The 27,427-nt window shown below is 58.1% G+C and overlaps 4 protein-coding genes across 11 annotated transcripts in view; 1 reads left to right on the forward strand and 3 right to left on the reverse strand.

Annotated features, from left to right (window-relative positions):
- Positions 1–11: 11 nt before the first annotated feature.
- KHK (ketohexokinase) lies at positions 12–12,454 on the reverse strand. Of its 7 annotated transcripts, none has more exons than XM_081797064.1 (9): positions 11,841–12,454; positions 8,267–8,383; positions 6,020–6,154; positions 5,696–5,830; positions 3,881–3,953; positions 3,168–3,314; positions 1,718–1,806; positions 1,413–1,570; positions 12–974 (listed from the first exon to the last, which is right to left on the reverse strand). In XM_081797064.1, exons 1-9 carry the CDS (start codon positions 11,930–11,932, stop codon positions 772–774), a joined length of 1,149 nt encoding a protein of 382 aa, XP_081653190.1. In that variant the 5' UTR covers positions 11,933–12,454; the 3' UTR covers positions 12–771. The 7 variants fall into 7 exon arrangements, with proteins under 7 accessions (XP_081653190.1, XP_081653193.1, XP_081653192.1 ...); XM_081797065.1 differs by lacking the exon at positions 12–974 and adding an exon at positions 1,075–1,330 and having other exon boundaries at positions 11,841–12,453; XM_081797067.1 differs by lacking the exon at positions 6,020–6,154.
- A 332-nt stretch (positions 12,455–12,786) lies between these two features.
- Positions 12,787–20,582, reverse strand: EMILIN1 (elastin microfibril interfacer 1). Its single transcript, XM_006743173.3, has 8 exons — positions 19,929–20,582; positions 18,859–18,984; positions 18,169–18,389; positions 15,139–17,052; positions 14,649–14,765; positions 14,206–14,223; positions 13,908–14,045; positions 12,787–13,539 (listed from the first exon to the last, which is right to left on the reverse strand). Exons 1-8 carry the CDS (start codon positions 20,096–20,098, stop codon positions 13,202–13,204), a joined length of 3,042 nt encoding a protein of 1,013 aa, XP_006743236.2. The 5' UTR covers positions 20,099–20,582; the 3' UTR covers positions 12,787–13,201.
- Positions 20,583–26,122: 5,540 nt separating this feature from the next.
- OST4 (oligosaccharyltransferase complex subunit 4, non-catalytic) overlaps positions 26,123–27,427 on the forward strand; it is a 14,755-nt gene continuing 13,450 nt past the window's right edge. Inside the window, exons 1-3 of one of the 2 annotated variants that reach the window (XM_081797073.1) lie at positions 26,123–26,283; positions 26,407–26,544; positions 27,197–27,427. In XM_081797073.1, the coding sequence (XP_081653199.1) occupies positions 26,408–26,521 (114 nt within the window). In that variant the 5' untranslated portion in view covers positions 26,123–26,283; position 26,407 and the 3' untranslated portion in view covers positions 26,522–26,544; positions 27,197–27,427. The remainder of the gene's footprint in view (positions 26,284–26,406; positions 26,545–27,196) is intronic. The other variant, XM_081797074.1, reaches the window with a different exon arrangement.
- Positions 26,544–27,427, reverse strand: part of AGBL5 (AGBL carboxypeptidase 5) — a 21,029-nt gene continuing 20,145 nt past the window's right edge. The window contains exon 16 of the mRNA XM_081797057.1: positions 26,544–26,606. The gene's annotated coding sequence lies outside the window, so the exon portion shown is untranslated. The remainder of the gene's footprint in view (positions 26,607–27,427) is intronic.

Consider the following 27,427-nt stretch of genomic DNA (forward strand, 5'->3'; position numbering starts at 1 on the left):
TTCCCCCGTGTTCCCAGAGGGTGCTGAGACAGCAGGGGACAGCACCAGGGCCCAGCTGCAGACAAGCTGGGGAAGAGAGCGCAGCCTCTCGCTGGGGCCCAAATGCCCCTCTTCCCCCTCCCCTGGGGTTCAGACACCCAGGACCCTCCTGCAGCTCCGAGCCGGTCCTCCCCACCACCCTGTAGGTGCCCTCCCCGTAATATTAACAAGAACGGCCATTTACTGAGAGCCGAGTACACACCAGGCGTCATGCTGGGCATTTTCTCCATTGTCTGATTGTATCCTCACGATAATACCACCAGGCAGAATTAGCTCCATTTGACAGATGAGGAAATTGAGGAAGACCGAGTCACTAACGTACCCAAGGTGACACCGCCAATTAAGTGGCAGATTTGAATTCAGGTGTGTCAGACTGCAAAGCCCATAGTCCTTAGCACATTCTGTGGTCTCACACACCCTGCCCCAACTCCCATATGAAAACTGGCCAATTCCAATATGCCCTCAGCCCTGGTCTCCCCCAGGGACATGGACACTTAGTCCTGGGGCACATCTGTGGCCAGGGCACCGCCTTAATGACAAGGCGGCTCCAAGGGAGGGGCTTCAGGCTCTGGGACAGTCACAGGGGAGATATTTTTGGACCATGAAGTCGCCACCAAACCACAGAGGCCCACTGGCCTGTCAGGTTGGCTCAGCCGTGTGGACAGTCCTGGTGCCATCAGACTGGAGTCTTGTGACAGCCCAGGGGCCCAGAGGAGATTTTCTGGTGGCTTATTATTTGGAAGGTTCCCTGGGGTACGAGGAGATACGTGTCCCCCCCCAGCCAGGAAGGCTCAGGGTCTCTGCCCATCCCCTGTGGCTCCTCTTCACCAGAACCAGCTGGGCCTCCAGCAAGGGCACGGCTGGTGGCAAGTCGGGGGTACTTCCCGCTTCTCCAGTGTAGGCCGCCCCTCCTCCGGGCCTACGCAGGGAGGGTACTTTGAGGAATAGAGAAAAAGAAGGTGACGGGTTGTAGCCTCAAAGCCTCTGGCATCCCCAGCCAGAGCGGCTCAGACATCAAGGACAAACAGACTGGCAGAAGGAAGCCGGCTCTGGGGCAGGAGATTTATTTGCTCGGTGGCTTGGTGGTGTGAGCCCCCAGGACACAGGGGGAGCGCCCTCCATAGGCAGTGCGGGCGCCAGGCTGGATGGAGGCGCCAGCCTCCAGGGAGGGGGTGTGTGAGCCAGGGCCCCCTGCCACAGGGCAGTCACACGATGCCCTCAAAGCCCTGCAGGCCGCACTTCTTGCCGGCCACCTGGCAGCCAAACCTCAAGGCCTCCTGCATACTCTTGCCTGGAGGGACAGAGAGCTGGATCAGCCCGGTCCTCTGCGCAGGGGCAGGCCTCAGCCTGGCGCCTCCTGCCGGCGTACTCACCCTGGGACAGGCTGAATATGACCGAGGCGTTGAAGGTGTCTCCGGCCCCCAGAGTATCCACCACCCGGGGTGGAGGGAAGGCGTCCGAGTGGAGCAGCCGTCCATCAGGGCCCAGTGCATCAGCGCCCTCCTCAGCCCAGGCGCAGACCAGCATAGCCCTGCAAGACCCTCCACTCAGCTGGGTCGTCATCCCGCCCCTGGCCCCCAGCCTCATCCCCCTCCTCAGGGCAGTGCCGCCCCCTCCCCGCGTCCAGACTCACTGGTTCTCCACACCTAAGGCCCCTTCCTGGCTTCCCCCTACTCACCCTTTCCTCACACGACCGTACAAACCCCTCAGGGCCTCCCCCGCTGACCGGAACCCCAAGTGCTTGGCCACATCTTTGCTGACAAACACCTGTGGGCAGTGGAAGAGAGGCTGACGGTCCCCCAAACCCAGTCCCCGCTCAGTCACTCACCACCAGCAGCCTAGCGTTGCCCCCATATTATAATGCCACTCCTCCAACATGTTCGCCTAAATCCCCAACGTAGCATCTCACTGTCCCACGGGAATGCGTTTTCACACTTGCTCAAGATATGCTAGAAGCCAGCCCTGTAAATTGTGGCACAAAAGTCCCTGGTTTATTTGGTCTGAGATCAACGAATGTCCCTGCAATTGAAAATCCAAAGCGAGCCTTGAGCGCCATCTTGCGGTGAAAGCTACCGCTGCCAAGTTACACCCCCGGCTCTCAGGAGCGGTTTGCTTTGTTTTCCTGGTACAACTATGCCCTCCGGGCCAGGTTTCTTCACCTTTAAAATAAAGGGCCAGGGGTTGTAGAGCTTCCTCAACACCAGCTACACGTTAGAACTGCCAGAGGGACGCGATCCCAGGACCCCGGGCTGCTTCTCCCTCTCCCACTCCCCCTGCTTGTGTTCCCTCTCTCGCTGTGTCTCTCTGTGTCAAATAAATTAATAAAATCTTAAAAAAAAAAAAAAAAAAGAATTGCCAGAGGGAGTTTTGCTAAAAAATACTTCAGCTGAGCTCCACCCTCACCAATCAAATAAAAACCTGCCGTGTGGCTCAGGCATCCACACCTCCGGGCGGCCACGGTGGAGGCCCAACCAGCTTGGGCTATGATGCTAGGATTGTCCCTCAGAACTCATTTCCATCGCAGCACTACCCGAATTTACCTTATGCAAGTCCCCTTCCCATCCTCCCTCACCCCTCGGTGGCTCCCACAGCCCGCCACCCACCCCAGAGTTGGAGGACACCCGGGAGAACTGTCCTATTCCCTCATTTGACAGGGGGAAAGACGGAGGAGGCCCAGAGAGGAAATGCTCCCATGCCGGGTGCGCTGGCTGGCTCTAGGAGCCCTCTGGCCACTCTCGTACCCGTGCACCCACTGGGATGGAGAAATTTTTCTCCATCGCCACCACTGGGGCCTGCAAGGGAGTCCAAAGCTGGGGGCCTGCCTCTTTGCCCCCCACCTGCTAATGACAGCAAGCCATTCCAGGTGTGGTAGGCATTCCCGGTAACCAAGGGAACGCTTGGTTCCTTTTAAGACCTAAATGAGAGGCGCCTGGGTGGCTCAGGTGATGATCCCGGGGTCCTGGGATTGAAGCCCCCCACTCCCACTCTCCGCTCAGCGGGGAGTCTGCTCTCTCTCTCACTCTCCCTCGGTGCGCTCTCTCTCTCTAATAAAAAAAAAAAATCTTAAAAAAACCCACAAACCCTAAATGAGCTGCATGTGGCAAGGGGAAGCTGCGTGGGCCACTCACCACATCTCCATAGCCAAACAGTTGGAACAGCTCCTCTCGGGGCTTCTCCACCTCCACGGACACTCGGATCTTCTGACCCGGAGGCTGCGTGGCATTGTGCTGTTCTATCCGCCGCAGCATCTTCACCTGCTCTGAAGCGTTCCGGCCCTGGGGCGGGGTGGGGCGGGACGGGGCAGCTCAGGGCCAGCTGGGCAGAGCAGCTGCTCTGGCTTCTTCTTCCCTCCCTGCTGGTGGGCGAGGGGGGACTGGGCCGGAACGCCATCCGAAGTTTCAAAATTCTAGAGCGGTCATGGACCTTGGAGACCTTATTGACCACCTCCCAGCCCCACCCCCACCCCCGCCATTTCACCGACGAGGAGACAAAGGAATAAAAGAGAGACTTTCCTAAGGACCTACGGTGAATTAAATGACAAGGCTAGGATTAGATCTCAGGCCTTCTCCGAGTGTGGAGGAGGTGGGCAGCCTGGGACACAGAAAGTGTGGGCCTTTGCCTGGAGCCAGCATCCTGCTTCTGGTGCCTACATCCTGCTGTGTGAACCCGAGTAAGGTGCTTTCTGGGCCTTAAAACACACAGCAAGCTGGAGCGGGGACGAGGGGGGTTGGAGTCCTTTATCTTGACGTACTTCGTGGTTCAAAAAAACGAAGAAGAAGGCAGAATACGTGAAGGGGCTGGCAGGTTGAGCCCCTCAAAACACAGGTAGGGCAGCACTTGCCTCAATGTGGATCCACTTGAACCGGGTCAGATCAACCTTATCAAAGTCTGTAGCAGACACATCTGGCAGGTTCCTAAGTCACAGGACAGAAAGGAGAGAGAAAAGGCCTGGTGAGGTGAGCCCGGGCCCGGATCTCTGACTGGCTGCCGGGGCCCTATCCCTGGTGCTGCCTGCTGCGTGGCCAGACTGGATCTCCAACACGGCCTTCTGAGGCTCAGCTCCAGGACAGGCCCCGTTCCAGGCTAAACTCCTGACCACTCCTTCCAGACAGGGGGCTGGAGGCAGTCTGCCAGGGTGCCCTTTGGGGTAAACTCAACGGCAGCATGGGTCAAGAGGCCAGCTGAGTGTGCCTTGGGGACCACACCTCCCAGAACGCTCTAAGAGCACCAGGGACTACAACTCCTAGAATCCCCCCTCGCCAGTGGCGCACGTGCTCCCAGCATGCAGTGCCCCGGCGAACTACAAAGGCCACGGCTGCTCTGGGCCTGGTCCCGTTCACTTCCGGTGCCCCAGCAGTGACCGCACGACTGTTCTAAGCTTGGCAGCTCCATGTTGCAACCCTGCGGTCAAGGTTGGTGCTCGAGGATGAGTTTGCAGTTCCGCCGACTCAGGTGTAGAGCCCCGGGAAGACCTACACCTAACCTATGTCCTCCCCTCCATGGTCTGTAGCTGAAGCGATCTAATTAGCTGTGTACCTGGGCCTTTCTGAGGCTGCTTTGCCATTGGTAGGTGGGTCCAAACCCACCAGCCTGCTGCAGTTGGAGGTAATGTGTGTGGATATGCTCGCACTGGGGCCAGGGGGCAACAAATGTTTCTCCTCTGAGCTCCTCTCCTCTTCCTGTGAACACCCATGTGGTGTCCTTGATCAAAGTTGCTACAGATCGTTGCTTAATGGGCAGATGGCTAGGACCGCCCAAGGAGAAGGTCATTGCCAGCACATATGCCCCCTGGGACACACGGAGCCCAGAGACCACCGGCCATAAAGCTTGTCCTAGTATAGTTGCCCCCTCTCCCCCAGGTCCAGGAGTCATCTGGGCGGTAGGGACAGCCTGAACCCCAGGGCTGCTGGGTCTGGACCGCCTGAGCCCTAACACAGTACCTGGCAGACACTAGGTCCTTAGTAAACTAAAGGTCTGAGATTCTTCAGGAGGGACTCTGGGAGACATGGGAAGGGCCTGGGTCCACAGGGCCTCTCCCTAGTAGCTTGGGACTTTAAAGGGGATCCCTTCCCCTTAATTAACATGGCATCTGATGGCCTTGATCTCCGGACCCAATGTTCCCCTTCCCGCTGCTTCAGCGATGCCTGTGAATTGTGTGTGGCTTCATCACGCCGGGACCTTTGTGGTGGGCTCATCTCTTCTGAACACCCAAACCCAGCTCCTCGGTGCCATGCTGCAGGCTGGCAACTCTGGGGCTGACCCTGGAAATTCCAGTGGGTCCCCTTCAGGGCTTAAGATGGCTGGAATCACATGTCCCATCCACCCCTCTCTCCTCAGAACAATTTCCCCACACCCACTCCCAGGCTGCTGATTGACCAATTATGAAGGAATCACATCATGAATTATGTTCTGCACAGGCTTGCCTGCCCATCCTGGGTGTTGACCAAGGCCAAGGCACCAGGCAGAGCAAAGCACATCTCTTCCCCCCTCACTTCTCCCCTAATTGAAAACAACTGAGAAATCACTGAACAGTTTGGCATGGGCACAATTTCCGGTACAAAGAGAGGCGGCAGAGAGCAGGCAGCTGGGATGCCCGGGGTGGCAAGCGAGGGAACTGATTGGTGGGCTGTGCGAGGGCGAGGCCAGGGGGCCTTACGTGTCGTAGAGCACAATGGTGCGGGAGCCAGTGGAGTTGTTGACGATGCAGCAAGAGCACGGGGTCTCCCCTCTGCTCTGCCAGGCCACCTGGGACACATCCACGCCCCGCTGCCTGAAGTCAGCCACCAGGAAGCTTGGGGCGGAGCCCGAGCCAAGGGAAGGGCAAGGAGACACAGATTAGAGCCTACAAGCGGCCTGGACCTCCTGCAGGGATGGGAGGGGTGCTGGAGCCCATGGGCCTCTCAGAGAAGAAGGGTCCTGTTCCGAGAGTTAGTGAGGCGGCAGCAGCAGCGGCTGGCAAGGCGCAGACAGGCGTACAAACCTGTAGGCATGGAGGATGGTGCGGCTCCCAGTGGCCTCGCTGATGATGACCGTGGAGATGGGGACAGAGCCCGTGGTCTGGGAGACTGTGTAGCGTAGGTCCACGGAATAGCGGCGGAGGTCATCCTGGACAAAACTGCCGGGACGGAGTAACCCGCGGGGAGGTGCGGCTCGACAAAGGTTTGGGGACTGGAGGGCCGGTGGCAGGGCCGCTGCGGACCCTGGATGCAAGCGGGGGAGTGGGGGGCGGGAAGGAACCGGAAACCGCCTGCTGTCCCAGGAGGTGCAAGGGCGCAGGAGAGGCGGGGGCGCGTAGCTGGAACTCAGGGAGAAAAACACTAAGGGACATTCTTTTAGATCCTGATTGAAGTAAACTCCAACCCCGAACCTGGCCTCCGGTCTGACTCAAGCCAGAAAGGATGTGCTGAAATTCATTAAACTGGCTGGGGCAGACCAGGGGCCTGGAGCATGTACACCCTGTTTGAACAAAGCAGGTGAGGGCACCGTGGCCTGTTTCATGCAAAGCCTAGGCAGAATTAATAATTACCAAGGTGGTACTTTGTTCCCCGGCTGCCCTCTACACACTCATCCTCACGGTACTCTTCTCTCTGAAGGCCCTTGCGGGGCCAATGTCACTCGACCCCTGCCTCCACGATGCCCAGCCAGGAAGCGGTGCGGCCTTGGTGAGGCCACTCATGGGCCCCTGGCTCTCGCGGCAGGGTGAGCCCTCCAGGCAGCGAGCTGGCTCCCAGTGCCTAACGCTCCTCAGAGTGGGCCTGGTCCGGGACTCTCACCCCAGAATCTCCTCCAATCAGAGTGAGCAGGAGGTGGCCCCTTGGGGAGACTGCACCCACAGAACAAGGGGGCCAGCCCCACGTTTCCTGGCCCTCGCTGGAGACAGCATCCTGTGACCACTAGTCCAGCCACCATCCCGACCTTTCTCTCTATGGCTGGACCCCACTTTTGGCAACACCAAAGCTAGACAATACAGACTTGTATATAGGTACCAACTTGGGGCATTATTCCTCATCTTACACCTCAAGGATCCTTTAAATAGTAACTTTCCCAAAGCATCCCAACTACGGTTTGGTTTTCCAAATGACTTTTTGCACCCACAGTGCCTGGCACATGGTAGGTGCTCATTAGATGTTTGTTAAACACATGGGGAGAAGTTGGAATGGCCCACCTCCCGGCATTATCATTCCATAAATGGATAATATCATTCCATAATATGGAATGGCCCACCTCCCGGCATTATCATTCCATAAATGGATAATATCATTCCATAAATGATAATAGCGAGTCCACTATCCTAAGCAAGAGCCACAGTCTTGCCTCTTGCTGGGAAGGAAGACAGCCACTGGAGAAAGTTAACAAGTGACCAGCTGTTGGCTCCAGGTCCCTCTGTCCCACCTCACAGGGCAGGCTCCTGCCCCCTGATCTGTTTCGTGCCAGTTCACTCAGGGGGCTGGGTTTGGGCAGCAACCCCCCTGAAACCAGGGTTCAAAGGGCTGAGTTTCCCAGACCAGCAAGCTGGCAGCCTGCCCTAGTGCCCACAGTGGGCAAAGCGTGGGCCTCACCTCCTGATAAGCATTTGCTGAACTGGCAGTGCTGGGGTCAAAGGGCTTTTGGGTCCCTGCGGCAGCCAACACAGAGGAAGTGTGTGCGCCACCACGGGCTGCAGCCTAAGTAGCTGGAGAGCTGAGGCCTGCGTCTGGGCCCAGCGTCAGCACGTGACTTCAGGGTGTCCGCTGGCAGGGTGCTCTTGTGGCTTCAGTGAACAGGGAGGACACCAGCACTTGCCCTGCCCCCTCAACGGGGAAAGAAATCGTGGGCCTGAACCCTAGGACCATGGATGCTGGACACCCCCGGGGGAGGATGGGTCCGGAACGTCCCTGACTGCCTTCTGCCACAAGCGTAGCCGGGACCACGGGGAATCGAGAAGGGCAAAGTCATATCCACCACAGAGGCTGTTGGAAGCAAGGAAGAAAGAGGTGGGAAGCTGAGCAGGCTCCGGGGAGGGGCCAAGGAAACCGGCTGTGGAAATGAAGGCTTTAGCAGGAGAGCCTTAACACCTGAGCAGCAGATGGGCTCACGTGGGAGGGTCCAGGACGCTGGGACTCCACTCCGCCCCCTCCCACTCTGGATCCAGAGTTATCCCACCCCATTTCTTACAGCCTGCCCCCTCCCCCCCACCCAGGGTCAAGACTTCCTTCTTTTCCACCCTCCCGCTCCCTCCTCCACTCACTCGGCAACGTGGCCCGGGGCCAGGGAGCCCATGAAGGCGCAGGGGGCTCCAAGCAGGGCCAGAACAGTGCAGGAGTTCGAAGCGTTGCCGCCGCGCTGCCATCTTTGGGACAAGCACCTGCAAAACACGCGGAGGGTCCCTGCAGCTGCAGCAGGCTGGTGCCGGGATAAGCAAGGCCGGCCACAGTGCCCCGGGTAGGGCCCGTGACGTGTAAAAGCTGGGAGCTCCCCCTCAGAAAGCATCTCGACCAGCCCTCTCATTTTCACGCATTCAGGTCCATCACAAAGGAAGGCTCCACTGTGGGTGACCCCGTTCTCAGTTACCACGACCCGCCTCTCCCCCAGGTACAGAGCTGTCGCACCTTCAGCCCCGATGGCTGGAGAACACCAAGTGCCTCTTCCCACAGGTGTCAAATCGGCTCCCTGCTCCCATCTCAGGGGAGTCCACTTCAATAATAACTCGGGTGGGGCACCTGGGTGGCTCAGTCGGTTAAGCGACTGCCTTCGGCTCAGGTCATGATCCCAGGGTCCTGGGATCAAGTCCCACGTCAGGCTCCCCGCTCTGCAGGGAGCCTGCTTCTCCCTCTCCCACTCCCCCTGCTTGTGTTCCCTCTCTCGCTGTATCTCTCTCTGTCAAATAAATAAATAAAATCTTTAAAAAAATAAATAAATAAATAAATAATAACTCGGGTTAAAATAAGTAAGACAGGGAGCAAACCTGGACATTGAGGTCATTTAAGTGGGGGGCGAGGAGGGAAGGGGGAAGCTAACTTACATAATAATGTCAAAAGTTAGTAAGATTATTGGATGAAGACCAGTTTTTCTCCATTTTTTTTGTTTCCCTTTCTTTCAGCTTTATTGAAATATAATGGGCATATAACATTCTGTAAATTTAAGGTACACAACATGCTTTGAAACGGGCGTATTGCAAAATGATTACTACAGGAAGGTTAGTTAACACGCCACCCCATCACACGGTTACCTTTTTTTTCTTTAGTTTTTCTCTATCTTGACTGAAAATCTAACTCAAGGTGTACACTGAGGAGACCAAGTGGAGATGCACCTGCAGGGCTTCGTTGTTATCAACAACAAAAACAGTGACTTATGCGCATCAAAGCACTTTAATGATGTCTCATTGTGCGCCCACAATACCGTGGGGTAGACAGTGCAGGCTGTCATTTCTATTCTTCCAGTTCCAAAAAGAATAACTGTGGCCGCTTACAATAAGAACCACTAATTAAGAGAAATACAGGAAGCAGAATTTTTAGGCTAAGGTATATTGGCACACAAAACTTAACACTGAAGTTCCCTTCAGTCTCAGGAAAAGGGTTCACGATCCATCAGGAAGGATACTAGTTTGTAAAGGGACAAACATTTTTCGAGCTATGAGCTTTAGAGAAATTTTCATGCAGATTAGAACGGGGAGCCTCGTGGGATTTGACTGACTCAGGATCACACCAATAGTTAGTGACGAAGCTGCCATCAGAACCCAGGCGGCCTGACTCCAAAACCACCGCCATGTACTGTGTAGTTGTGAATGGAAAGTAGTCAGGCCCCGGCTTGGATGAGGTTTCGAAGAAAGGGTATACAATTTTACTTTGTGGAAATCCTTCAAAGTCACACTGATACCCAACTTCATGTGCAGAAATGCTTTGCTGAGCATGAGGATGCTTTCTGGAAGGCTCTTCTTGGCCTGGACTCTGGGAGGCAAGGCCGTAACTCGGGGGTCTGGCCAAATTCCAGGTGGTGGCTCCTGAGGGTCCCCAGATGCCTGTGGAGCCTGGAGAGCCTAGGAGAGGTGGGGCCGAAATGCCTGGGAAGAACTGGGTCCCCACTTGGGCTTGCTCATCTGGGAGGCACGAGAATCCAGGAGGTGGGCCGGGTGGGCTGGGCACGAGAGAGAGAGAGAGAGAGAGAGAGAGAAAGAGAGAGAGAGGCCCTATGGACAACCACACCGCTCTGCAGAAGAGCAGAACCATGGGGCTGGGGGAGGGGGAGGAGGTACACCGAGAGCAGGGGGCATGGAGAACACGGTGCCCTCCTTCAGAAGGAGCCGGTCCTGGTGGGAGCTAGCAGGATCTCCTTATCCTAGCCTCTCCAGTAAGTAAGCTCAAAGGGAATGGCACTGAAGCTGTCGTTGAAAGTGGCACTCTGGGTCTTCCCCAGGCCCTCCAGTCCTTGGGAGGCCCTGCGGCCTTGGAACCCACACTGTTCTCTTGAGGAGGTCGAACTCCTCACTGTGCCCGCGTCCTATGGCCAGCTTGACCTGGCTAGCTCTACAAAGCAGCCTACCCTTATGCCCCTCCCCCGCTGTCCCTGCCCTCCCTGGCAAGGGCTCCAACCTCTGGCAAACAGAGCAGCCCGAAGCAAAGGGTCAATTCCATGAGACGGGCAGCAGCAAAGGGAGAGGGAGCTCAGGAGACGACAGAGGGCTGGAACACTAGATTCCTACGAATTGTAATTACTGCTCTGCCACGCATTAACTATGTGGCCTTACAATAATTATTTAATTTCTCCACAGAGGTAGCTGCTTCCTCATCTGCAAGGAGGGGATTTCACTGACCCTTACACACTTCCCATGGGCTGCTGTAAGCAAAGTACGTGACAGTGCTGGGTGGGCCCAGAGCCTGGAGGCTACTCGGGTCTCTCTCCTCAATCAGAACAGGGAGAACTGGGTATTCATGGCTATGAGTGCTATAGTGTCTTGTCTGAGTTAAACCTTGAACTAGCCATTTATCCAGTTCTTGGCTGAGAAAACTGATAGCCAAGGAGCAATTCTCGGTATTGTAAGCACTAGACAGCACCAAGAGAAAGGCTCAGATTCCACCCCATAGAAATGCCCTTCTGGGATTACAGTGCAATGGTGAGGTTCTTATCAAGAGTAAATACGAGAGCCAACAAGCAACTCTTCAACTTCTACCAGACAACCAAGAAGGGTGTTGTTCACTGATTTTGTAAAAAGGACTTCTGGTAAACTCCTTTTGGAATTTAGCACCAGGGAAAAGTTGGTCATGGCACATGAGCCAGCTCCATCCATAACCCACAGGATTTCTAAATTTGCCTCTAGTGCCAGCAAGCCCTGAAGCCATAGTGAAGCTCAAATACCGCGGTTTTAAGTGTTCTTGCACTCTACCTGCACATACTTACTATTGAAAGCTACCTCAAAATTCATTTAAGAAACAGATGAGATATACGTAGTAGATAAATTAGAAGTAAACGCTGGTGAAAGACAAGTGCATCGGTCTTTTTGTTAGAAAGAAAGAAGCTGGTCCTGCCCCTTACTAGTTGCATGCCCTTGGATAAATCACTTCATCTCAGAGTTTCTAAACGCGGATAATGATTCCTGAAACGGGAATTGGCCAACACAGCGCTATCCAAAGCCTGGGTCTTATTATTAACGGCCTCAATTCTTTCCCTAGGTCCTCCGGGGCGGAGGGCACGGGATACCAGCTCCTGAGGCTGGACTTTCACTGCGGGGCCAGGCCCCGCAGACCTGGGGTTGGGTCTTGGCTGCCGGGCTCAAACGCGGGGCTGCAGCGGCCCCTGGGGTCTCCGAGGGGCCCGGGCGCCCCTACCTGCTGTCCGTGTCCTCCTCCGGGTACTTGTCCACTACATTGATGATGTCCAGCACCACTAGCCCCACGCACAGGATCTGCTTGTCTTCCATGAGGCTGCTCCCGGAGCTTTCTGCCCGCCTGGCTGACGGGGTTCCTCCTGGGCTCTGCCTCTTATCCCAGAGGATTGTGTCCCTGCTCCTGGGGCTAACGTGGCTCTTCTTCTGCGTCCCGAGCTCCTCCCCCAAGGAGGCTCCTGCAGCCGGGAGGGAAGGGAGCAGGTCCCTTGCTCCCCACGCCCACCGATTCAAGCGGGCCTGGGAGCGCAGACCCCGGGGCTTTGGTCCCCGGCTTCCCCTCAGCAGGTGGCGTGGCCCAGCAGATGGCAACGCCTCCCACTTCTCGGCCTCAGTTTCCTCACTTGCCAGACAGCCTCGGAGCTAACGCAAACCTCTCCAAAGCGCAGCTAGGCAATCTCCTGAATGCAAAAAAAGGTGCAGTACCAAGGCGCCCCCTGCCCCTCCCTCTCCCGCACTGGCGGCTCGCACTCCAGACCCTAGACCCGCAGAGTTGAGCCGGGCCTCGCAGCTGCGCCCTGAACCCTTCAGCCCTAGCCGTCGCTCGCGCCGTCTACGCCCCGCCCCCGAGGCCCAGCCAATCCCAGCTCGAGGCCCCGCCTCCGTCGCGGAGCGGCGGGGACCTCTAGGAGGGGGGCGGCGGTCACGTGACGGGAGCCGGCTCCCAGGGCCCCCTGGCGGGCGCCGGCCAAACAGCCATTCGGGGGAGGAGCGCCGGGCCGCGGCCCAAAGCAGCCGGCCCCTCTCTCCGCAGGCGGGTGCACGGCAAGTGCGCGCAGAGCCACCAAGCGGGGAGGTGGGGGCGACCAGGATAGGGAGCCCAGGGCTCCCTCCTCCCCCCGGCCCCTCTGTACTTCTCTCTACCCTTGAACACATACTGGAGCAGACAGTTTCTTTTGTTTTGTTTTCTTTTTTAGAAAAACCAAGTGTCTTTATTCCTGAATAGTTTAGTATGGCGGTGGGGGCCGGAGCCCCTCGGGAGAGCCCTGCATCGGCCTAGAGACCCGCTGGAGGAGCTGCGAGGGTGCGAGGATTGGCTCCTCCGCAGTCTGGGCCCTGCAGGGGACGGCGAGCAGGCCAAAAGTCTGGACGAGGGGACCCCAGAGTCCCCGACCCGGCGCGCTCAGGCCATGGAGAGGAGTGCTCTGGGCGCCTGTGCCACAGAGGGTACGGGACGGCGGCTCGCCTAGGCTGCCGTGCCAGGACGGAGCCCCGTCCCAGGCGGGGAGCCCGGGGAGCCCCGTCACCCCCGCTGGCTCTTCGGCGGGCGTAGACACTTCGGGCTGGTCGGGCCCAGCCCCCTGTCTACACCTGTTCTAGCTCCAGGTCCCCATAGAGCAGGGCCCCGCTGAAGATGGTGAGCGGCTCCTCCGAGTGCGCCAGCTGCCCCATGACCAGGTCGACGCAGACCGTGTCTCCAGTCTGCAGGGGCAGGATGAGGCTGAAGACGCCCAGGGCGCCGGGGCTGGGCTGGCTCTCGGCGACTGGCTTATTCTCCAGGCCCTCAGGCTCATAGCCACCAGAGTCTATGCGGGCCACGCCCAGGTTGGAGCGGGACAGCACGGCCTCCACTTTCTCGTGCCGATGCCCAGTCAGCACCGCGCTCAGCAAGTAGCGCCCGGCCAGCGGCGCTGTGAACACGCCTGGGGACAAGGATGGCAGTCAGGAGGGGAGACGGGTGGCACGGGCCAGGGAGGTGTTGGGGAGCCCGCCCAGAACTCCTGGGCTAAGGAGAGAGCTGCTGGGTCTTGTCACCTGTCTTCCACTAGGATGTAAGTTCCACCAGGCCAGGGCATTGGGTGTTTTGTTCATTACAGCAGCCCCAGGCCTCCAAGAAAGAAGCGCTCCTTCCCCCCACCCTTAGCCCAAACTGTGGTGAGAATGAATAAATGAAGGAAATAGGGGTCTCCCCAAACCAGAGCATGAAAAGATTCCCCTTGCCCGAGGGGGCAAAAATGAGAACATATCACTGCACAGCCTCCCGGGCCTGCCCCACTGCTTCCAGGCTTACCAGTCTCTGGATCATAGTAGCCGCCATCGTTGAGCAGGACTCTGTCGAAGGGCACTGTGCCTGGTTCGGACCGTGGCAAACTCAGGGCAGCTGAAAAGGCCACCCGGGGCACAGGGGCTGCTGGTGCCCCCTCCACTCCTGGGTAGGGGTAAGGTAGGGGTCAGAGGGCATGCTCAGTGCAGAACTGCCTGGCCCCCTTCCCCTCCTGGGTCTCTCCCTCCAGGGCTGCCTGAGGCCTTCCATCCTCCAACCCCTAGTTCAGTTCCCCTCCCTCCAGCACCGAATGAGAGGAACTTACCCTGCTCTCCCTGGGGACCTGTGGGAAGAGGGGAGGGAGGAGTGAGAAGTGGGGCAGCTCTCACTAAGTCACTCAGCAAACATCTGCTGAGTCTCTCTCAATGTGCTAGGTGTCACATAGACTCCAAAGCAGGAATGGGGGTATCAAGAAAAGGAAGAGTAGGGTCCATCCAGTTCAACTAGCCCCTAGCCTTTCACACCCTTCATAGCCCTGTGAGCTCAGCCTTAGTCTTCAATACAGTACTAAGGCCACCATATCCAACTAGCCCATATAGTAACTGTCCCAGCTCCTAGTCACTGTCAGCCATGTAGGACTCCCCACCCCCCCAACTCCTTGCCCTTTTCCTCCCTTCTCTGTCAAGTTCAGAATGGAATGCATGTCAAGCCTCGGGCTGCTAGAGGTGTGGGGAGCCCTGGCGGCGGTAGAAATCTCAGCTCACATACCTGGTGGCCCCACGGGCCCCGTTTGTCCATCCTTGCCTGGAAGTCCCAGAGGTCCAGCAGGGCCTGGTGGTCCCTGTATCCCAGGAGGCCCTGGGGGCCCAGCCTCACCTGCGGGCCCTACAGTGACAAAATTAAGTTGAGGGAAAGCCATAAAAGGAGTTTCCAAAGGACAAGGAAGGTCGTGGCTCCATGGGCAGGTTGGTGGGGCTCCTTGCTGCCCATGCTGGATACCTGGCTGTCAGAGCAGCACCCCACCCCTACCCACCGGCCTGTCTGAGCTGCCAGGGGAGAGTGGGGAGCTGGGAGCTTGGGTCATCTCTTGTGGACAAACCAACCCCCAGGACAGTGGTGGGTCTGTAATTCATGCTGGGCAGAGCAAGGAGAAAGTATATAAGGTTAAGACTGGCTGTTGTGGAGGAAGGAAGGAGAAAGAAAGGACCTGAAAGGGGTCCCCCCACCTCCCACTGCATGCTTCCTCTTGCCCCCTCACCAGTGAGGTCCTTCAGACTGAGCTGGTGAAGCTGGTCCTCCAGGAGCAGCACGGAGCTGTTAAGGACACCGAGCCGCCTGCCCAGGCCTGCCTGCGCCCCCAGCAGCTTCTCTAGCAAGGCTGCCTGTGTCTGGCTGGTGCTGTTGGTTTCCCGTAGCCCAGCCCAGAGCCCAGCCACGTGTCTGGAAAGGCCCTCGCGCAGGCCCTGCAGTCCCCCGGCCACCGTGTCCAACCGCTCACAGACTCCCTCGAGGCGGCCCAATCGCCCCTCTAGGCTGGGGCACTGGCCGGCCTGTGCCTGTCCCTCTTCGAGGCCTCGGAAGCGCTCCTCACTCTCCGTGGCATGCTCTGTGGCCTCCTGCTGCAGCCTGTTAATTTCTGAGATGATGCGGTCCTTGGTGGCTCCTAGGTCAGCCAGATCAGCACCCTGGCCTTCCACAGTGGTCTGGAGCTCATGCAGTGAGTCGTTGAGAGAGCTGAAGGTGAGAATAACCTCCGAGAGCTCTCCTTGCAGGGCCTGGAGGGCTGAGCCTGAGCTCCCCCCAAACACACTGAAGCCATCCAGAGGCCCTCGGCTTGGTCCCCCAACACCTGGGCCAGCCCCAGGGCCCCGTGGGGGCAGCAGGGGGCAGGAGCAGCGCTCCACACCATCCCGAAGGCGGCCCAGCTCCTCTTGGACACCACCACAGGCCCCACAGCCCTCATCCCCACGGGCCTGCAGTAGTCCCTCCAGTTGGCCCAGCTGTGCGGCCGTGAGATTCAGCTGCATTGCAAACTCTGCAATTGTCTCGTCCTGCGCGTCCACGTGACCCTGGAGCTGGCCCACGACCCCTTGCAGTTCCTCCAGTGCAGCCTGCTGGGCCTCCCCGGCTGCTTCCACCTTGTGCAGGCCTGAACCCACCAGACGCAGCTGCCCCTCGCTGTCTAGCACCCTGCGCTCCAAGGCACTGAGGATCTCGCTGACCTGGGAGTCCTGCTCCCCAGGAGCCCCAGAGCAGAGCTGCCCACACGCCTGCACGGCCCCTGCCACCTGCTCTTCCAGCAGATCCAGACGCCCACCCAGCACCCCGCTCACGTTGGCCAACAGTCCCTCCAGCTTTTCTAGTCGGCCCCGGACAGCAGGCAGCCAGTGGCCCAGGCCCCCAGGCCGCCCAGGCCAGCCCTCCTCCTGTTCTGAGGGACCCAGAGTGGAGTTGAATTGGTCCTCCAGGCGAGAAAGGCGGGATGCTAAGCTGGTGTAGCCTGGGGGGTGGCCCCCCTGCCCCGCCGCTCCTCCCAGCTCGGTGCCTCGCCGCCCGCTCAGCACTGTCACCGAGCCGGCCACGACATCCAGCCTCCGCTCCAGCTCGGCCAGCCGCCGGCCCAGCTCGGGAGGGCAGCACTCCTGAAGGGGCCTGCGGCCCACTGCCTGCCCGGGGACCTGCCGCTGCCGCTCTTCCACGGAGGCCAGTAGCTTCTCCAGGGCCCGCAGCCGCTCTCTGTCCTCCTGCTGCTGCCGGCGGAAGTCATCGAGCCCCGTCAGGCACACCGAGCAGGACTCCTGCAGCCGCCGCTCCAGCTCCCGCAGCAGCTCCTCACTGGGGCCCGGAGGGGCCGGGGTGGGTTCCAGGGCCCCGCCGCCACCGCCGCTGTGATGGTTGTTGAGATGGCCCAGCTCCTGGTCGTGGGTGGAGACGCGGTTGTCCAGGAGCTGCAGCTGCTGCTGGATCTCACTGAGGGTTTCGTGCACGCCGGGGCGGGCCGCTGCATCTGCGGGCTGCTGCCTCCCGTTAAAGGCCGTCTCCACAGCCCTCTGGACGTCTTCGGCCAGGCGCCCACTCAGTCCCTGCAGGACACCTCGGAGGCCCTGCAGCTCCTTTGTCAGGCTCTGCACCTGCTCCTCCAGCTGCTGCACCTTCTCTGAGTCCCCAGGACCTGGCAGAGAGGGGAAGGCATCAGGCACGGGGCCGGACCTCAGGGCTCAGTGCCTACCTCCCAGGCCCTGCTCTCCCCAGCTCCAACACGAGGTCCTCGCTGATTCGGCCACTCCTTAGCTGGGTACTTTGGGCAAGAAAAGGTGGAAGGAAACTCCATTCACTGAATGCCTCTAGGCCAAAACCGTACCATGGCTTTTCCCCCCTTACAACAGACTCCATTGGACAGACATGGCAGCTTTTCCCATTTGGTAGACCGTGAGAAAGAGAACTGGAGGAGATTAAGGAACTGGGCCCTGGATTACAAGTTTAACAAGCGGCAGAGCCAAGTTTCAAACCCAGCTCATCCATCTGACCACCAAGTCTACTGTCCAGAGTGTCTTTCAGAAATTGCTTCCTCATCTGTGAAATGGGAATGTGGGGAGGCACTGCAGCCCCCACAACAGTGGCTATTCCGAGCAACGTCTCTCCATAACACCCCAGGGACAGACGAGGTTCCACGGGAAGCCTGCGGGGGCTCTGGCTGGAAGGTGGGAGAGTCAGCCAGAAGTTCCTGTTTCCATCATTACAGCATGACTATCTCCCTGGCAGGCAAACACAGCACGTCCGCAGTGCCCAGCGCGCACGCACACTCCAGAAGGCCACGGGGACTGCTGCATTCTGGGACCTGCAGTCTCCAGAGGCCACCGAGGGGCCTGGGACCTGTAGTCGGGTGCGGTGCATTCTAGGACTTGTAGTCTGAACGGTCTATCCCCTTGGTGACCAAGCTTCTCGAAGGAATTCCCCCTTCCTCCCGCAGCCGTTCCCAACTGGGAAGTATCTCGGCCACATGTGGGCGTGCGTGAGCACATTCTCTTTCTCTGCCTTCTTTCTCTCTTGATCTCATTCTCAGTTTCTCTCTGACTCACACACACACACACACACACACACACACACTACACACACATACACTACACACACAGTGCACGCACAGGCAGAGAATCTCAGGGGTCTCACTTACTCCCTTCTGTCCCCTTCTTCTGACTTGGAGCATGGAGCTCTTCCCTCGGCAGCCTGGCCCCACATTTTCCAGCCAGCACCAGCTCCCACTTCTCTCCCCAGTGGCTCCCATACTCACCTTCCCCACCTAGTCCACTCAGGTGGCTTCCTGCACTGGAGCCAGAGAGGTTGGGGCGGGCGGGCCGGGGCCGGGGCCGTGGTGTGGTAGGTGCAGGACCCAGCGGTGGGGCGGGACCCTCAGCGCAGTCATCGCCCCCATATCCCTGACAGCACCTCCACTCCATATCCGTCACGGTCTTGTAGGCCACTCGGTAGCGAGGGCGGAGGAAGCTGCGGTACCTGGGAGACGCAGAGGGAGGCCTCTTTACTCCTCCCTGTACTGGTAGCGACCCTGAGTCACGTCCTCAGAGATGGGCAGCTGCTGGTGGTGGACAAGGCCTGTCCCTCAGGCTGAGTCCCCCATACTGTCCGGCATGTGGCCGTGCTCAGTTGACAGCTGTCAGCTTGCTGGCCAAGGGCCAAATCCCTGTTCTTCCTCCCCCTGTCTTCTGCTGGAACCTCGAACTCCTCATTTTGAGCCTGACTCAGCCCAGAGAAGGTGTCTGGGAGCTGGCGGGGTGGTCCGGGTAACTTTGCCCTCAGTATCCGCCCCAAACTGTTGCCTCGGTGTCGTCTCAAAATGGCTCTGACTGAAGGCCCTGGTCCAGCCCCTGGCTACCTGCTTTGCACAAATTCCCTGAGTTGGCTACCCTCCTTCTGCCCTAGCCCAGCCCCCACCAAGTACCCATTCCCCAGCACTGGAGCTCACATGATGCTGCGGGGACACTGGGGCTGGCCCCAGCCACAGGGCTGGTAGTCAGGCTTGACGAAGGTCTCCACTCCATCCTCAAGGACACAGCTCACTGTCCGGGTCACCACATAGGCACACCAGTTCCTGTAGGCACAACCCCACCTGGGCCCAAGGGCCAGAGACACAAGCCCCAGAGGAGGACCCAGGGGCTACCAGAGGGGCTGAGGGAGGGTTAAAAGATGAAGGGCCCCCGGGGACCAGTGGGAGCCAGGGCTTTGGCAGGGGCAGCTGCCCCCACGCCTTCCTGAGCAGTGGGAGTCGGTAAGGACTTTTCAAAACCGCGAGAGGAGGCACAGAATGGAAAACCGTAACTACAAGAAGTCAGTCCTCAAGGCTGGGGGGTCCTGGGGAGCCTCTGAATTCACACATTCATTCATGTCCCTTTCTGTGTCAATCCCCAGCTTGGCGTGGCCTGTCTGAGCCAGCTGGCTGGGTCCCTCTGGTGATCCCCTGGATGCTGGCTTCCACCCACCCCTCAGGGGAGAGGACAGGGCAGGCAGGGGTCCAGCTCAGGGTTAAGTAGAGAATAAGCCATTGATGAGCCCTGCCCGCTTTGGGGCTTGCGTTGTACACTCTTGGCCCCATTCAAGCTGGCCTTTGATCTGTGTCCGGCTGGAGAGCCCAAAGGAACAGAGCAGGAGCGGTGTCAAGAAAGAATCACAGGTCACTGGATGGGCCCATGAAGCCCAAGGAAGGGATAAAGGTCTGCCGGAGGACACCAGGCGGGTACGCAGCCGGCAGCGTGCAGGAAGGCCTGGCCCAGGCCCCTCAGGGTTGTTTCCCTGGGCACCTAACTACAGGTCCCCCTGAGGTTAGAGGGGGACCTATCTATTTAGGGGGCCCTAGAAATGCTCCGCAGGAAGGTGGGCTCGTGCGGAGTCACCTGATGGCTGGGCTTCCTCTCCCCTTCTTCCCCGCATTAGGGCATTCAGCCCCGGGGAGGGTAGCCAAGGCGGGGGCCAGGATAGCCACCTTCTGACCCACCCTCCCACCCACGTCCAGCCTTGGGCTGGGACCCAGACTCTTACCTGTGGCGGCTGGCAGGCCGGGGGGCGCTCTGGGCCTGGGGTTCCCCAGGGCTGAGGGCCCCCCCGGCCCCCGTGTAGAGGCTATAACCGCGGGGAGGGTAGCTAGCTGCCCCCACGGCTGTGGTCAGCAAGCAGCAGAGGTAGCAGCTCCAGAGGGTGTCGGGGGCCATGGTGGGGGCGCTCCGCGGTGGCCCTCAGAGGCACATCCTGGCCTGACCGCTGGCGCCTCTGTGTGGAGTAGGGGATGCCGCTGCTCCAAGGGACAGCACTGGCCGGGTCCTGTCCCCAGCTTCCTGCGGCAGCCCCCAGCCACACGCCTCCTTCTTGGCCGCCTGGCCTGACCCCTCTCCCCCTCCTCTTTCCTCCTCAGGCTCCTGTCCGTCCCTCCCTCGGTTCCTTCCGCTCTCCTATTCTCCACTTCTGAGGGGAGTTTGTTCTCTGTGCCCCCTGGCCTCCTGTGCCTGGTCCCTGCCCCTCTCAGATGCTGCTTCCTGGGCCTCCACCCCCTCGCCGCAGCTGGCCCTCCTCTGGTCTCCCTATCTGTTTTCCCCAATGACCAGATCCTGGAGGTGACAGGGCTTTGCCCCTGTGGCTGTTGAGAGGCGCAAGAGTGGCTGTGGGGCGGGCCCTGGCCTCCCGCCTCCCTCTCTTGCTCACTCCCTTCCCCCCCTGTCTGGCTGGCGGTCCAGCCTCCCCCTTCCTCCCCCTTCCTCCCCCCACCTCTCCAACCATCGTGCGCCACATCTGCTTCTTGTTAACTCCGGGAAAGAGAGGGAAAAAAAAGGAAAAACAGAGAAATGTGGAGTTGCCGCCAGGCTTGGGGCCAGCCTCTCAGACGGGCCACATGGAGTGGAGCCGGGGCCAGGGCTGGGGAGGAGGCCCAGGGCTGCTCGCCTAGACAGGGACCGGGAGCTGGGGCCACAGCTCCCCAGGGGCTAGGGCAAGCCTCCCCGGAGAGAGAAGACCCAAGAGGGGAGCCAGGAGGGGAGAGGAGGAGGGGAGGACTGTAAAAGGGAAAATGAACTTGTAGGGCTCCAGCAGGACATCACTCACTACTTAGTCCAGCTGCCTCCTTTTACAGATGTGAACAACGAGGCCCAGAGCTGGAAAGTAACCTGTCCAGGCAAGCCAAGAGCAGGGCTCTGATTAGAATCTACGTACCTAGGTCAGTGACTTGGGACAAAGAAGGAGGAGAGGAGAGAGGGCTACTGGGCCAGGGAGGAGGAGGAAGAGGACTCCACTGAGGCAGGCAGGAAATTCAGAGAAGCTAGAAGAGGAAGAAAGGAATCTGGAAATGAGGGCACAGCCTTCTGTCAGGCATGGAGAGGACACGGACAAGAGGAGAAAGACTCAAAAAAACCAAATGAATATGGATCTCAGGCTTGTCTTGGTGAAGGTCAGGCCATAAGTGGGGGAGTTGAAGGAGCGAGGCCAACCGAGTGGTATCTACATCTATGGAGCCCAAAGGAAGTCCTTCCCCAGCCTCGAGGCGAGCCTGAGGGCCTCTGTAGCCGGCAAGGAACTCAGTCCCACTCAACCACCAGCCTGACCCGAAAGCTCCTCTTGAGAGGAGTCCGAATCTGGCAGCTGGGCCCCCCTTCACCATCTGGCCTCAACACGGTGCTCAGGCCCAGGTGTTCCTGTGTGGTGTGGTGCGGGCTTGCAAGAGTGAAGCAGAAGTACCAGACAGAAGGGAGGTGAGCGTGCTGCGTGTAGGCACTGTGGAGGCGCCCAGGGAGCAGAGGCCCATGTGACACTCTGGAAGGAGCACCTGGGACCGCCGGGGAATGGCACACAGGCACGGAAACAACCAACACAAAGCAGGACAGACAACGTGCCAAGGGGGCCAGACAAGTGGATGATGTGTTCTGAGTAAGGGGAGGGGAAAGACAGCTGGATGCTCGGGGGAGTCAGAGAGCCGTTGGAAGACAGAGAGAGGCTGAACAGTGTTGGGGAAAAAAAGTGAAGCACAGAGATGGGGGACGGGAGAGACTGCAGACTGGGGAAAGAGGCCTGCCTCAGTTTCCTCATTCCTCAACATGGGAATCATGACAGCACCCTCCTTCCTGTTTGTGAGGATTAAGTTAATACACGTAAAGCATTTAGAATAGTGCCTGGCACATGGTAAATGCTTAGTAAGGGCTCTTATTTGTGTCAGGAAGAAGCAGGACAGAAAGTCAGAGAAGTCGATGGTGGAAAAATCGGGGAGGGGCCCAGAGGACTGGTTAAGAGCTTGGATTACAAGTTTTTGAGTGGGAGCTCGATAGGCCTTCAGAAAGAAGACATGGCGGGCAAGAGCAACGGGCAGGGTTTTAGGCCACAAGGACGCTGGTTCCACCTCCTCCTTTACGTTGTGTTATCACCGGGAAACCAATGCCACGACTCCGCTAGAGGTCTGTTGGCTACTGTCTGAGGTGCCTTCGACATTCTACACTGCAGAGTGATGCAGCCTGGAAAGAGAAGGCTGTGGTTGCTTGGGGACTGCCCGAGTAATGAGGGGCCAGAGGAAGGGAGGCATCACAGAAGATTCTGGGGTTGGAGCCAGGATGGGGAAGTCGAGACGAGGAACAGCTTTGGAAGAAAGACGACCTTAGTCTGGACATACTGAGTTTCAGATGAGAGTAACATAGCTGGGTGGCAGTAAGTATCCAGGAGACAGTCAGAGATGTGGGTCTTGCTTCTGGGAACCATGTGTAGGGCAACAGTTGGAAGCCATGAGAAAGGATGCCACCAAATCTTCAATGTGACTCTGTGTGATCTGCCTCTGAGGTCCTCTGGCCCAGTGTGTGATCTTGGTGGCTGGGGGAAATGTTGGCAAAAAGAAAGGACGGTGAAAGTGAATGCTGGAATCCACAGAAATGGAAATTTGCGGCTGCCCCGTAGGAGTGCGGGGATTGGCACACGGGAAGACTTGAAGGAAACAGTCCCAGGAGATCCTGATCTGAGAGCTGCTGTCAGTGGAAGGTTGCAGCATTGTCCCTGGTCTCTGCATCAGTTCTAGGCCCTGGCCCTGGCCCTGGCCCTGGCAGGAAGCTAACCCACTTCAGGTTTCCCTGGCTGCTGCAGTTTTCTTTCTCAGTTCTTGCCCCCCTCTCTCCCTTCAGGGGGCCTCTGACAACCTGAAAAGTCATCCCAGCCATCTTGTCACTGCCTGGTTGTCACTCATTCTGTAAGTTTAAATGGGTGCCTCCCTTAAGTTTAAAACTCTGTTGTATTTTAAGTGTGTCAAGCCAAAAATGTTGGCTTTAAAATACCGCTGCAGGGCACCTGGGTGGCTCAGTTGGTTGAGCGACTGCCTTCGGCTCAGGTCATGATCCTGGAGTCCCTGGATCGAGTCCCGCATCGGGCTCCCTGCTCGGCAGGGAGCCTGCTTCTCCCTCTGACCCTTCCCCTCTCGTGCTCTCTGTCTCCCATTCTCTCTCTCAGATAAATGGATGGGGTCTTTAGAAAAAATAAATAAATAAAATAAAATACTGTTGCAGTAGGTTGCATTTCATTCAGTCTTGTAATTAGGAGCCAAGACCTGAGGGCTGACATGAATGTTTGTGATACCTCAAATAAATCAGTGACTCTGGGTTCACTGGGGAGGCCTGAGGTGTTGAGCAAGCAGACCACGATGGAGACAAAGATTAGAGAAAAGGCACCGGTGGTGGTGGTATTGGCGAGTAGCCACACATTTCCAAAGCAACTGGCAAGAGAATTCCTGAGATCAAAAATGGCTAAGTCCTTGGGGGCACTAGGACAAGATCTATTTTATAACCTTTCCAAGATAGGGGATTGTCAAGGGTCTAGTGCCAATGGGAAATCTTGGCTATACTAGGCAACTAACACATGCGGTCAACCATCAGTGGCTGAGCAAGGAGCTCACGTGCAGAGGCTGGGATCGCCGGGGGCACCTGTGGTAAGGAGCACTTCATGTCTAATGCCCTCTGTCGGAGGACTGAATATTGGGAGGAAAAAATGGAGAATAATAGGAATCGGGCCTTGGTTTATGCGAACGTAGATGGGAATTCAATCGCGTGGGGACTCTGTCCACTCCTGCTCAAATGCATATTTTCCTTTTCCTTCCATCCCTTCCCACAGGTATACTACTTTAAGAGCCAACCTCTCTGGACTCAGGGCCCAGGCCCCTTTCCCAGCTCTTGTTGCTTTTTCACTCCTCAGCCTAATCCTAAACTCATGTCTTCTCCTTGAAAATGTCACACTAATTGCAGAGATTAAGTTCCACATATGCCCCTCCCCCAAATTCTCTCCTTCCTCCAATTCCCCCAAGGGTGAGGCTTCGCCTGTCTCACTTCCCACATACTTTTTCCACCCAAGCTTTTCTCAAGCTTTGTTAGTTCTTAGCTGAGTCTAGTTTAGTTCTGGGGACCATTTTTAATTTCAGTTCCTCCAGGCAGTAGGCCAAATGACCTAGTCAAGGCTGATAAAAAGCCGCTGACCTAGGCACAGCACGTTCTGGGAGGTGAAGGATATTTCTGGATGGTTCTAAAATCCTTTTCCTCTTGTCCCTGACCCTAGGATAACCTGTCGAGTCCATAGTCGGACATGGAGGGTAGAATAGAGGAAAGCGGTTCAGGTGACAGTTTCAAACCATTTGTAGAATGCTGGTCAAATCAATTACCTTCTGGGCCTCAGTTTCCTTCTTTGTAAAATGATCTTGAAGGCCCCCTTTAGCTCTGAAAGTCTATGGTCAGTTGTTTCAGGACTGCCTTGGAAATTTGAAGCACTTCCAAGGCCTTCCCCCATGTCATTTGCAGTCTAGAAAGTCGGCTTTCCAGGGTCTAGTTCTGTCTTAACAGTAGATCTAAGTATCTGGTTGGACTTGGATCTGCTTCAAATTTCCCAGAGCCACAGAGCATAATGTGTGTAATCCTTTAAGACCTAGACCCTCATTCTCCCAGAGCAGAGCTGGGAACACACCACTCTCTGAGGGACACACGAGGAAGTACACGCCTGGGGTTTCACTATTATGTGGAGGGAACATGGGCTTGAGATTCTAAATAGGAAACTTCTGGGAAATACTGGGTGGAGGCTGGGGGGTGAAATGGGGGAGGCCAGGGGAATTACAGACTGCTAAAGGCAGAGACTGAGCTTAGGAGTCACTGGGCTGGAGCATGGAGGACAAACCCATGGTCCCAGGCCAGGGAAGCCAGCTCTGAGCTAGTGCACCCCTGGCTCATGGTGCACACGGGCAGCAAGATGGTCCCCTGCCCCAGCTGTTGGCAGTCCCATAGCAACTCCTGTAGTTTTCCTTGGCTCAGAGAAGCAGAGGCGTCCCCTGAGCCCTGGCCCCCTCTACCGCAAAGCAACTGGCTTCCATTACCCCTGACAGCTCCAGAGCAACAGCCCAGCCCCCGGCCCCAGCCTGGCTCTGTGCCGTTCCCTTTTATGGTGAAGCTGAGGGAAAGCAAGCAGTGAGGGGGGAGTAGGATCTCCCTGGGGCAGAGGGCTGTAGAGCTCCAGTGCCTCTCCCCTCACCAGAGACCCTCAGACATCTACCCACAGTCTTCTTTCTCCTCAGTGATCCACTCTGCTCAGGACCCACAACCCCTCTTGCTCGTCCCAGCCCTTCCCCCCGCCCCCCTCCCTCACATCCGGGGGGTGATTTCCCACTTGGCTCAAGTCCCACGGTTTGGGTTTTGATTCCGGGAGGGTCCGCCCTATTTCCGACGCCCACCTCCGGGGGTGGGGTGGAGGGAGCGAGCCCGAGTTAGGGAGGCACCGGTCAGATCACAGGCAGGATCCTTCGACTTGGCGGCCGTGAGGCAAAAAGGCAGGCGCCGAAGAGAGGAGCACCCGGCCACCCCAGCTCTCTCCCCATTCTGCACCACCTCTCACCCCCCTCTCTGCTGCCGGGGCCAGGGAGGGGACCCTGAGGGCAGGGCCCAAAGGAAGCACCTGGCTGGGCCGAGCCGGGAAGCGGAGGGTGGGCAGCAGCGCGGGGGGCCGGGGCAGGAAGGGGGGGGTCGGAGTCTAGGGGTCAGGCCGAGCCTCTCACCCCGCCACGCCGCCGCACCCTCGCCCGCCGCTGGGCTCCGGGGAGGCAGCCACGGGTCAGCTGGGTCCCCCGCCGCGCCAGCTGCGGCCAGCTGCCTCCCGCCGGCCCCAGGGGCGCGTCCGCGGCTCGCCCGCCCCCTACGGCGGGCCGTCCCTCCGCAGCCCCGCCCGAGGCCCCGCCCCTTGAGATGCGCGCGGGGAGCAGGCGAGACGGCGGGGCTAGAGAGCCCGTTCCGACCAAGCGGCAGGCCGGAAGTGCCTGGTTTGGGCTTGCGCTCGCGCTACCAACTTCCGGGCCGGGACTGCTACCTCCAGCTAGTACGCGGACCGCATCGCGGGGAGCCCGGCTGATCAGGTGAGAGGCACGCAAGCGGGCTCCACGGCGCTTCGGCGGTGGCCGGTCCTGGGGGCGAGGACGGGCCTCGGCCTGGGCGACGAGTGCGCGGGCCTCGGGCTCAGTCCCTCCTCTTCTCCGCAGGATGATCACAGACGTGCAGCTCGCCATTTTCGCCAACATGCTGGGCGTGTCGCTCTTCCTGCTTGTCGTTCTCTATCACTACGTGGCCGTCAACAATCCCAAGAAGCAGGAATGAAAGTGGCGCTTTCTCCGCCCCAGGTAACGGTCCGGGGCTTAGCGCCCAGCCCCCGGAGAGTGGAGTGGCGAGGCCGCGCCAGGGCCTGCAGGGTTCGAAACTTCAAATCAGAAAGTGTCGGGCCAAGCATGATACAGTCCAGAACTGAGCCCCTTTATCCACACACAGTCGGGAGAGCCTTGCAGTGCCCTGCCCTCTCCCCGTTAAACTGCTCCCTGCTAGAATGGGGGTGAGTTTCCTAATCCTCCTCAGCCCCCGTCTTCATGGTACCCCCATGCCCAAGTTGCGGGTTTGGCTACAGGGAGGCACTGACACCGGTAGGAATAAAGGTGCTGAGGATGCCATCCAAGTATGAGCATTTGGGCTCTTCACTTTAGTAGTTCTCACCTCTCTAAGGTTGTTTAGGCTTTTATTTAGGCTGAATTTGTGCGTGTGTGTGTGCGTGGTTGTAAAGATGTAGAATTCTATTTCCGTGTTCTGGGGCAAGGGGCACTGAGTTAGCGGTTGGCTACTGTAGACCCAAGTCCTAGGGAAAGGTGGGGGTGTGGGGGAACCTTAAGTGTGGGTCAAAAATGTAAAGGGGGGACAGGCTGGATGGGAGTTGATGCTTGAAGGATTTCCCCAGAGGAAAGCTGCAGCATTTTCCTTACCTCGGGTCTTTCCCCCTCTTTTCTAGGTTCCAGGACATAGTCTGAGGCAAGATGGAGGGTATGAGGGGCCTTCACACTTCACTTCATCCCTCTACCCATCACAGCATACAAAGCAACTACACCTGGATTTTTCCAAACAACTTTTATTTTCTCAAAGTCTTCCTTAACCCTATGGAACAAGAAGCTGCCACTGAGTAGGGCCCAGTATAGGGGTTTCTTTTCTACTCCCTCCCCCCAATATAAAAATATAGATATA

Source organism: Leptonychotes weddellii, chromosome 10, assembly GCF_054177405.1.
Source record: "Leptonychotes weddellii isolate Sample4059 chromosome 10, ASM5417740v2, whole genome shotgun sequence".
Taxonomy (NCBI): Eukaryota; Metazoa; Chordata; class Mammalia; order Carnivora; family Phocidae; genus Leptonychotes; species Leptonychotes weddellii.

Excerpts from the sequence above, each read along its gene's own strand:
- KHK (XM_081797064.1), bottom strand. The coding sequence starts at position 11,932 with ATGGAAGACAAGCAGATCCTGTGCGTGGGGCTAGTGGTGCTGGACATC. Across the intron at positions 8,384-11,840 it reads GAGGAGGACACGGACAGCAG|GTGCTTGTCCCAAAGATGGC; the intron begins GTAGGGGCGCCC and ends CGTGTTTTGCAG. Across the intron at positions 1,571-1,717 it reads TACGGTCGTGTGAGGAAAGG|GGCTATGCTGGTCTGCGCCT; the intron begins GTGAGTAGGGGG and ends AGGGTCTTGCAG.
- EMILIN1 (XM_006743173.3), bottom strand. The coding sequence starts at position 20,098 with ATGGCCCCCGACACCCTCTGGAGCTGCTACCTCTGCTGCTTGCTGACC. Across the intron at positions 14,766-15,138 it reads CAGTCTGAAGGACCTCACTG|GGCCCGCAGGTGAGGCTGGG; the intron begins GTGAGGGGGCAA and ends TTGTCACTGTAG. Across the intron at positions 13,540-13,907 it reads CTACTATGATCCAGAGACTG|GCGTGTTCACAGCGCCGCTG; the intron begins GTAAGCCTGGAA and ends CCTTGTCCCCAG.